The 10,756-nt window shown below is 46.4% G+C and overlaps 2 protein-coding genes across 2 annotated transcripts; both read right to left on the bottom strand.

Moving 5' to 3' along the window:
- Window positions 1–1,438: 1,438 nt before the first annotated feature.
- On the bottom strand, window positions 1,439–2,053 carry F5891DRAFT_922617 (uncharacterized protein; the record flags this gene model as incomplete). Its single annotated transcript, XM_041373811.1, has 1 exon — window positions 1,439–2,053. A coding segment is annotated over one exon (615 nt), but the record flags the coding sequence as incomplete, so codon positions are not given.
- A 7,178-nt stretch (window positions 2,054–9,231) lies between these two features.
- On the bottom strand, window positions 9,232–9,786 carry F5891DRAFT_964150 (uncharacterized protein; the record flags this gene model as incomplete). The annotated part of the gene is made up of 2 exons (XM_041376074.1): window positions 9,232–9,587; window positions 9,636–9,786. Coding segments are annotated over 2 exons (507 nt in total), but the record flags the coding sequence as incomplete, so codon positions are not given.
- Window positions 9,787–10,756: the final 970 nt, after the last annotated feature.

The raw sequence follows: 10,756 nt of genomic DNA, 5'->3' as shown, positions 1-10,756 counted from the left end.
GTCGTCAACCCAATGTGACGCCAGACCAAGACCTTCAGATCTAAAGATATTGAGTCCAGCACCTGCAATGCAGCCGTAAGCTCCTGCGGAAGGTGAGACTCCGAACGAGGTGCAGGTGTCAATACAGAACTGATTGTCGGCGATACGCACCATGGCTGCAGGCCACTGTGAATGATGCAATGGGATGGTGCGATATGCTTCAGCGACGTCTCTTGTCGCGATTTGTGATCCAGGAGGTAGCCAGCTGATGAGAAGCGCGACTGTATAGAAAGTTCCCCAGGTACTGGGAAACTGATCTGTGTCAATATATGAATTAATGGATGGATTAGGGAATTCAATAGAAGGCGCATGGGGAAAAGAATAATCTTGAATGATACAGAAACATCCTGGTCGACCTGGTTTCGGAATGATCGAGAAGGGGGAAGATTGGAAAGGACCGATGAAGCTCTCGATTTCGGCCGCTGTGCATGGGCCAATATATCTCTCTTTTTGGATTTCAGATTTGATGATAGATTGGAATTCATTTGTATAGACAAGATTGGAATCTTTGTTCGGGGGGGATTGTGTGACTTTAATGACAGGAAGATTAAGATGAAAACCTCGACGGAATCCTTCGGGAATATGAGAGTATCTATCGATAAGGCCAGCTCGTGTAAGGCGAGCTTCCCAAGCATCAGCATTATATGGAGTAAGCGCTCTAAGCTTTCTGTGTTCGAGGGCAATTCTGGGCCCCGTGCGAGGAGGAGGCACATCCAGAGCAGAAATGTCGACGATTGTGAGAGATATCGCTGCATCCTGCGACCTGTTGCCAGTCGCTGCAAATTGCACGACCGTCTCGCATGTTGAGGAGTTTCCCGACTCAAGCACAGAGGGTGTCCGAGGTGTTGTCCCAAGTCTTGGTAGCTTTGCACTCGATGATCTTGTGCGGGTGTCTCCCCAGGCAGACAGCGCAAGTGGAGAGGGGACCTCTGTTTGCGCTGCTTCGAAAATCCTGCTGTGAATGTTTGTGTGAATCCGGTGGGGGTGATTGACGACGATATTCTTGTTCCTGGCTCGGAGACCCTGAACGTCATCGTTGATCTTTGATTGCACGGCTGTTGTCTCTGCCTTTGTGATGATAGTTAGATGATGCTCCTGCTGCAAGAAGGTTGATCCAATGGTCAATCTTGTAGTCTCACCTATTGTCTAGCTTCATATGCTCTTCGAGGTAGAGGTCTGATCTGGTGCGCTCTAAGAGCACCTCATTAATCCGAGAGAGGTCATATGCTCCTCGAGCTGATTTGACTGTGATGTGCCAATGCTTCCTCTGTTCTGCCTGGTATACGAGCAGTGCTCTCTGCGCTAAGGGGTCGCGCATGGAGCGGAAATTGTGAACCTGCAAGTTACGCCAGAAGAGGGCCATCATTTGGATGTGATCTGCGGGCCATGCAGCCTCTTGCATGGCCTCAATAATACGTGGACAAGCTTGACAGAAATCTTCAAACCTAAGATTCTGGTCGTCAACAACTGCTCTTGCATTCCAAGTTGACGCGGCTGATATCCATGCAGTATCTCCTCCTGCTAACGTGGCCATGATCATAGCGTCTTCATTGACAGAGCTCTTAAGTTTGGCATCGTCGAGACCTTCATTGGTGAAGTACCAGAGTTCGACGTAATCGCCCTTGTCGAGTTTGTGTAGAGCATAAGAAGAGGGAAGGATTATAGGCTTCAGAGGTACATCCAGGTCCAGAATGGCAGTGTACTTATGCTTGTTCTTTTTTCTATCTTCCTTCCGTGCTGCTTCTTCCTCATCATGGGTCTCTTGTTCCTGCCTTTCTCGCTCCTCGTTGTCGAGTCTCTCTAATTGTTCTCGCCAGTCTCTGTCTTCGTTCACCTGTGCTTGCCATTGAAGCTTTGCAGCATTGTTCTCTGCTTGCCATATGTTCCGGAGTATTACAATGGCCTGCGGTTTGGTGATGTTCTCATTGGTCAATTGAAGTCTCGTATTGATGAATGCGTCGTCCGCATAATTGGGACAAAAACTCAAATTCGGGTCGCTCGGTAGATGCGGCATATTAGAGTTGGAAGGACTCTAGTCCGTTGTATAAAGAAATGCGAAAGAACGAGTGTTACGACTCGGAGTCGTAGAGTACTGATAATTTGCAAGTAGTAGTACGAAGCAAAGAAGAGATGTCCCAAAAAGGACATCTGCCACATAGACAACATTCTATGTTCGTCCTCGTTCCTCGGACTCACTTAGAAAACAACATTTGGTGCGTACATTAACGTGTTCTGGGGTTTCCCAGAATGAATGTTTATATGTCGTTGGATTAATACCATTACTACCACAGATGTAAAGTCACTGACATGGGCAGAACAAGGCACAGGCAGTGGCCTCCCCCACTGCCGCTGCTATCCCCATCACTACTACTGCTATCCCCATCGCCACTGCTGCTATCCCTGCTGTGAATGCTACTACTCTTCAAAATGCCCATCAGCGACGACTTCCTGCTAGATACAGGATCTCTGATGCAGCTTCCCCTGGTCCAGATGAGGGTGAAACCTTTGACCTCGAGAATATCTCAGGGGATGAAGAGGAACCAAGTGATTTGCCAGTGCCTGCCACTATGACGCCTGTAGGCTCTCATCCAAGCCTACTCCAGACCAGCACCAGCACCATTTGGACTGACCCTTTGGCCACTGGCAACCTCAAGCAAGCCAAAGGGCCAACAGATATAGCTCACTTTTACTGGGTTGATACCGATACTAAGGGCAAAACTTGCATCCCTTGTGAGTAAGTATTGTATCTGCAATCTTTTGTTGTTTCTCACACCTTTCATCAGAACACTACATGAGATCGATGAAATGCACAAGGTCATGGTATATGCAGGTTCAACATCCACTTCAGCTCCCCGAGCACATGCCTTCACTTATCACACCAACCTTTATTTGGAAGCAGCAGAACATTTAGGCTGGTGCATCCTGATAAAGGATCTAAGTGAATCCCTAGCTGAAGGATGGACACTTGCAACAATTTGCGCACAGCTCAAGAAATTGCCTTGTACAATACAATCACTTGGTTCTCCTCCTAATCAGGGATCTGGTGCTTTGCTCATGGGAGCCAGCTCTCCAGATGATGCGATTCCAGACTTCACACTTGATGAAATGCATTGTCAAATTGTGAAGTTTATCCTTGCCGATGATCAAGTGAGTCGCAGTTCACCCCCTACAGGCACTATTAATAATTTCTCCCAGGCAATAAACATGATTGAGTGTCCTGAATTTAGACACCTCATCCATTTCCTACAGCCAGAAATTGGTGAGACTGGCCTATTTTACTGCACGAAGGCTCATGAAATGATCATTGAGCAATGGCAAGAATATTTCCTGGCCTTGAAGACTGACCTTGCTGTAAGTGCATGGTTGTCAAGCATCTCATGACATATCTTATTCCTTTTAGAACGCACAGGGTAAAGTTTGCTTTACATCTGACCTGTGGTCGGATTATAAGCTCTGGCCATTCATGGCCATCACGGCTCATTGGGTTGCTAAGGCTGATAAAGATTCAATGCTCATGCTAAAGGCGGTGCTCATTGCTTTCCATTATGTTCCCGGTAGTCATGATGGGTCATCTCTTGGTTCTGTAATATTATATCTCCTCGATCGTGCAGAGACTATGACCAAGGTCAGTACTAATTCATATTGTATCGCATGTTCTGATGTCATTTAGATGGGGCACTTTACTCTTGACAACACAGGTAACAATCATACCACAATGCAGGAGCTTTTGACCTTACTTGGGCAATGTGGCATTAATTTTAATCTAACTGAACACAGGATACCATGTTTTCCGCACATTGTAAACATATGTGTGAAGCATATTATTGATGAATACACTACTGCTGACTTTTCCATTGTGGCCAATACATGGTCAGTCAAAGGTCAGATCATTGACAAACCAGATTACATCCAGGCTGTGCAAAACAAGCCTCTTGAGTGAGCCAGACATGTTGTGCAGCTGATCTGTGCATCAAACTAGTGGCATGACAGGTTTCGTGACACTATCCTTAGGGGTAATGAGGAGGGATGGTTTCAAGATGACACAGGCGAGCATATGCAGCTCCCAGTTGTAGAGGTCCTCCTAGATGAGCCTACTAGATGGGATTCAGTATATGTCATGATCAACCACTTGCGGACACTCCATCAGGTAAGATGCCCACCACTAAACATATCACATAGACTAATACTAACCCAGGCAATAAGTGCCTTTTTCAATGCTTGGCCTCAATGCAACATATCTGAGAGAAAATTGAGCGAAATAGATTGGCAGTTCCTTGAGGATCTAGAAGTGATATTGGAGGTGTGTTCGAACTTCAAAACCCATTATGCATCTTATAATTTCATACCAGGCTCCTCACATCACCCAGCAAAAACTCTCTAGTGAAAGCACTCCCTTGCTGAGTCATGTGGTTCCCATGTTTGAAGAGATGATCGAGGGCTGGCAGTCTATTTGCCTACATTCACCTCATTGTAAACCTTTTGTCAACATAGGCTTAACCTGGGCAAGAAAATACACTACCCAGATGAGTGCGACACATGCTTATGCTGTCGCTATGTGTCAATCCCATATATTTTTTTCAAAATAAATGTTGATCTCATGATTACTTTTGTAGTTGTTGACCCTATGATGTGAATGTCATGGATCAACACTCAATGGGAGGTGGACCAAATTTCTGCTACCAAGGATTTTATTGTGAAGTTGGTATATCTCTGTAATAAGTCATGGTAAAGGTGCAACTTTGGACTGATTTATTCCACAGATGCATAGCAAGAGAGCAGAATGCTCTGATCCTGTGCAATGTCGACCTGTAGTAGCTATACAACAACAACCACGTACACTAGGTGCGCGTTGCTACAAACTTCCTAAGGCAAATGTGTCGCATCCCCATGACAATGGTCAAACTGTAGATCAAGAGTTCACAGCATACACTACAGCTGCTCTTAGTCCTCAGGTAACAGATATACTTATATTTTGGAATGTAAGTCCATTCGCCTTCAAGTCCCACCTTTTGTCGTTAACCACAAGTTGTCAACCAGGCTTCACAGTCCATGTTCCCAACCATCTACTCAATCGCCATGGACTATACTCCAATACAAGCCTCTGCTGTTACAAGTAACATCGGCTACATGGTCCCCCTATCATTTTTCCCCTTTGTCCTCGCCCTCGTATGCCTCCGGCTCGTACTTCTCTACCGACTATCCGTTGACCGGATCCTCGGGACCGTTCCCGTCCCTCATCCCCCTCCTATCGCACCAACGTGCACACGTGCCTTCGGGCTATGACTCGTTCTGACTCGTACCACCAATGTGGCTTTCCTTATCTTGTCTTATCTTTCCTCTGACTCATGCGTGCTGCGCATTGTATCATTTACCGTTGGCTCGTTCCAATGTTTCTCGGTCTCATTCCGCATTCGACCTCACATCACTAATCAGGCTCTGCTACCAGTGTACCTATACCCTTTCCGTTTCCCCTTTGCCCTTACCTACAGTATGGTAGCCTTGCCCTTAACCCTTTCCACTTACTATAAGTAGTCGGTCACTCTGTACTAGATTCCATAACTTGAATCTACTCAATCTTCCCTCAAACATACTTCCCTCTGAAGCCCCCTCAGCTTCAGTCTCTAGTATCTTTTCTTAGGTGCTCATCATGCCTAAGTCTACCTCGATCGACTAACTCATCGTTCGGACAAGACTGTCCTTACTTTGAGAACGTCAGTGACTTTGAAGACATCCGTCTTAGAAGTCACGTGACACGCGCGTCTCTGATATCTGCCGACTCGACGTCGCCAGTCTCAGTCGCTACACTGGACCCTTCTGGTTACGTCACGAACGTTAGCGGACGACGCCCCTCTTAGGGCTCCGCATAACAGATCTATTTGAGTGTGTAACATCTGCTGTGTCATGCAAGCGGGTATTTTCCTCGAGTAGTGAAACTCATATGAAAAAAGGAATCATCTCAGCCCTGTTTTGATGGAAGCATTACAGATGGTCAAATTTTTCCTGAAGAAGAAACACCTCGACTTCACTAAAGGTTGGGCAGCCTCTCAATGGGATATGGAACAGTGCATGGTATATGACAGAAGCTCCTATGAGCACTTGACACCTTCCGCCAACGCAAACGATACTCTTCTCAGAGCTATAGCAGAAGATGAGTGTGATAACATCGAGGACACTGCTACTATCTATGACAAGTGACACTTCTTACCTTTCTTGTCTGACTTTACCGTTTCTCATTTCTTGCAGGTTGTTTACCATGTGCTACAGAGATTGTGTCAATATACTGATTGTTCTGATGACAAACCGGCAGATTTAGCATTGCTGACCCGAGTCATTGCTCACCATAAGTCTGGCCCGTTGTTCGCAGGAAGTTGGTCTGTCCATCCTTGTTCAATCTCAGGCCATGCTGACCCAAGTCATTGCTCACCATAAGTCTGTCAATCCTTGTTCATTCTCAGGCCATGCTGACCCAAGTCATTGCCCATCATTCACAGGAAGTTGGTCTGTCAATCCTTGTTCGATCTCAGGCCATGCTGACCCGAGTCATTGCTCACCATAAGTCTGTCAATCCTTTTTCATTCTCAGGCCATGCTGACCCAAGTTGTTGCCCATCATATGCAGGGAGTTGGTCTGTCAATCCTTGTTCGATCTTGGGCCATGCTGACCCAAGTCATTGCTCGCCATTCCTAGGAAGTGAGTCTGTTGATCCTTGTTCGTTTTCGGGCCATGCTGACCCAAGTCTTTGCCCACCATAAGTCTGTTGATCCTCATACATTTTCGGGCCATGCTGACCCAAGTCTTTGCCCACTGTAAGTCTGTCAAACCTTGTTCAATTTCGGGCCACACTGACCCAAGTCTTTGCCCACCATAAGTCTGTCGATCCTCATTTGATTTTGGGCCACGCTGACCCAAGTCTTTGCCCACCGTAAGTCTGTCGATATTCTTCGCGCATATGTTTAATATTCAGTGACAGTGGTTCCAGAACTTTGAGTTCATATCTCTATCAAGGTACAAACATCTACTGTATTCCCTCCCAGCCCGAATGTGCAGCTTCTTCAACTTTGACCTCAACATGACAAGACAAATCCTAATTCCCGCCACCATGACCCATCAATCTCCGCAAGTAACATCTCCAGTTGGACCTCCAAGTTGTATTGCTCCCTTCCTCTCCTCTCCAAATTTCTCCATCTCTCAAAACTCCCTGCCATGTTTCAACAGGTCTTTCGATGTGTTGCACTGATGTGTGCTGCTCTCACATTCTGCATGCACAAGCCGGACTACCATACAACTAGATATATATGTTAGTTTTTGAACCAATGTTATCATAGTCACTCACTTTGTCCTGTGGCCTCATTAATATTAGTAATGTGATTGTAAATGTAGAGTGCATGTTGTGATTTGGTGTGATCAACAATCGGCATCTGAGTTCTCAATTGTAAATCTATTTTTGGCTTATAATTTAAAAATATATATTTGAGTTGGCTTTAAGCCTTTAAATTGACTTAGCTATAACTCTCGAGCTGAGCCGAACCATAATTACAAAAGCTGTAACTCTTTGAGATTCACGTAGAAGCTTAGTTATTTGGCCAGAAATTTCAGATAAATTTCGACTATGAAGGACAAAGTTCTAAGCTACAAGAGCATGATGGAGCTATTTGGGTGAAAGCACGTAGCGCTTCCCGGTCCTGATCTGCATGCCTGTAAGAGATGAGTGAGCTGCGAGGGTGGGAAGGGAAAAACCCTTGCAGGTCCCTGACAAGGATCGGGCGCAGTCCGGACCACTGGAAGGATGCGAGGGGCGGTGCCATTGGTGAATGGTACTGCAAAGAAGGTGTGGAGGGTGGGGAAAAGCAAAGGAGAATGGAGAGAACATCAAGAACGACTATTAGGGAATGACAGTCATGGTACAAGAAGAAGAGTTTGTGCCGCTTCTGTTGTTCTCACAAAGACTAAACTCTGTTCCTTCGCTCATGCCTCATTATGTAACAGAGCTGCAATCTTTGAGATTCATGTAGAAGCTTAGTTATTTGGCCAGAAATTTCAGATAAATTTTGACTACAAAGGACAAAGTTCTAAGCTACAAGAGCACAATGGAGCTATTTGGGCGAAAGTACGTAGTGCTTCCTGGTCCTGATCTGCATGCTTGTAAGAGACGAGTGAGCTGTGAATCCCATATAAGTAGGAGTCCAGCGATGCATAGAGCGAAACTTGAATTCCCAAGGTAGTAGGAGTGGATGAACTAGGTGCTTACATTTCGGAGGGTACCTTTAGCGGACATGTGGCATTGCATATCGTAGATACTTGTCATGGAGAGCAGGTGTAGCTTGGAGGTAGGACGTGAGGATTTGTGCATGCTTGTGAAGGTACAATTGGAAGGCATCACTGGCCCATCGTCCCATGGTCTTGACAACGTCAAAAGGGATGTTGTGGAGAAGGTATTCCAAGGTGGCACCTATTCTGATTCCATGACCCTGTAAAGGGATGAGGCTTGCATCTGTTGCAGCTTGTGCAAGACATGCAATGAATTTTGACTTTGTAAGAACTCAGTGACCTTTCCCGTGCTTGTAGGAGAAGACTTCGTGTGAGGAAGGTGGAAAACAGTTGTTTGTAAGCCATTCTGGTCAGTTTCATGGCAGACGTCTGAGTGGATGATGTGTGTGGACAGGTTGAATCTGTTGATGCTGGGCACCGTGAATTCCCCTGCTTGTGCCATGATGTAGAAGGTGATGGTGAGACAGGCACATACTGCAGCAATAAGAGGGTTGTTAGCATCAAGTTTTCCTAGTAGTGCTTCGATGAAGTCTACTGTGTAGGGCTGTCGTTTCTTCTTCTTGGAAGTGGCAGGGGTGAAGAAGTGGATGGTAGCAAGAAGAGGAAGCAGATGGTGGAGAGCATGTGGTGGGGAGCATGGGTACAGCAGCATTGTAAGTTGGTTTGTGGTAAGTGGGAAGTGGGAGGTAGCAAGGTTTATTTTGGAAGAGTGGAGAGCAAGTAGGAAGCAGGAGAAGGTAGTGGGTAACATGCAGCGGAGCAGGAGCAGGTTGGGTTGGGATAGTTTTGGGTGTGCATGGTGCGAGGAGGTAGTGGGCATGTGCGAGAGGTGGAATGAGACAAAGTATGGATTAGAGTCAATAATTATGTATATGATGGTGGAAGAATGTGTACCATTTTCATTCCCTCATCTCGCTCTTCTTCTCAGACGTCATCCAAAAGGCTGTTGTAGAGAGTGTTATTGAAAAGGCCAATGTCAAATCCCAGATTCAGGGTGAGGCGATCATGCCAGTCTTTTTGGACCATGCTTGCATAGCGGAGGAGAGTTTTCTCTCTCCGTGGGCGTAGCCTGTGCTCATGGTTAGTGATGAGTGTGAAGAATAGCACTAGTGCCATCTGGTGCTTGTTGGGCCAACTGGCTTTCTCAATGTGGACAAGAAAGCTGGTTTTGGCCATGTCAAACTGCCTCCAGGAGAGATCGTGATCCTGTAAGGCTTTGTTAGAGGCTTTGAAGGAAGAAAATGACTTCAGGGCGACAATGCTGTCGATCTTTTTGAGACCTAGAGCATCATCTGCGGAGGATTTGTTCCAGTCTCAAGCTTCATGACAGCCATCTGGGCTGAAGTACCAGAGTTCAATGAATTCCATGTTCTTGACTTTTTGAAGCACAAATTGAGAAGGATATGGGATGATGACATCTGAAACAGGTAGGTCAGCGTTGAAATTGTTGATCTTCAGTTTCTTTTTCTCAGTTTCACGGTGCTTTTCGGCTTCTGTGATTTCTCTTTCTTCTCGCTCACAGTCTGCAGCTTCTTGGAGCACATGTGCATCTTTGTTACGCACTCAAATAGATCTGTTATGCGGAGCCCTAAGAGGGGCGTTGTCCGCTAACGTTCGTGACGTAACCGGAAGGGTCCAGTCTAGCGACTGAGACTGGCGACGTCGAGTCGGCAGATATCAGAGACGCATGTGTCATGTGACTTCTAAGACGGATGTCTTCAAAGTCACTGACGTTCCCAAAGTAAGGACAGTCTTGTCCGAACAATGAGTAGTCAATCGAGGTAGACTTAGGCGCGAAGAGCACCTAAGAAAAGATACTAGAGACTGAAGCTGAGGGGGCTTCAGAGGGAAGTATGTTCAAGGGAAGATTGAGTAGATTCAAGTTAGGGAATCTAGTACAGAGTGACAGACTACTTATACTAAGTGGAAAGGGTTAAGGGCAAGGCTACCATACTGTAGGTAAGGGCAAAGGGGAAACGGAAAGGGTATAGGTACACTGGTAGCAGAGCCTGATTAGTGATGTGAGGTCGAATGCGGAATGAGACCGAGAAACATTGGAACGAGCCAATGGTAAATGATACAATGCACAGCACGCATGAGTCAGAGGAAAGATAAGACAAGATAAGGAAAGCCACATTGGTGGCACGAGTCAGAACGAGTCATAGCCCGAAGGCACATGCGCACATTGGTGCGATAGGAGGGGGATGAGGGACGGGAACGGTCCCGAGGATCCGGTCAACGGATAGTCGGTAGAGAAGTACGAGCCGGAGGCATACGAGGGCGAGGACGAAGGGGAAAAATGATAGGGGGGCCATGTAGCTGATGTTACTTGTAACAATCTTCGTCAATCTGCTGTTGCCAGAGGACAACACATTCCTGGTGTTCTTGAGTCCAGCCATCAACGAGCTGGGTGAGGGCTGCCTCTGCTGTTAACCCAGAGGCTACAAGG

This window comes from Suillus fuscotomentosus (genome assembly GCF_016647785.1).
Source record: "Suillus fuscotomentosus strain FC203 chromosome Unknown F5891scaffold_123, whole genome shotgun sequence".
Taxonomy (NCBI): Eukaryota; Fungi; Basidiomycota; class Agaricomycetes; order Boletales; family Suillaceae; genus Suillus; species Suillus fuscotomentosus.
The sequence above is the reverse complement of the archived record's forward strand: the minus strand, read 5'-3'. Positions and strand labels throughout refer to the sequence as shown.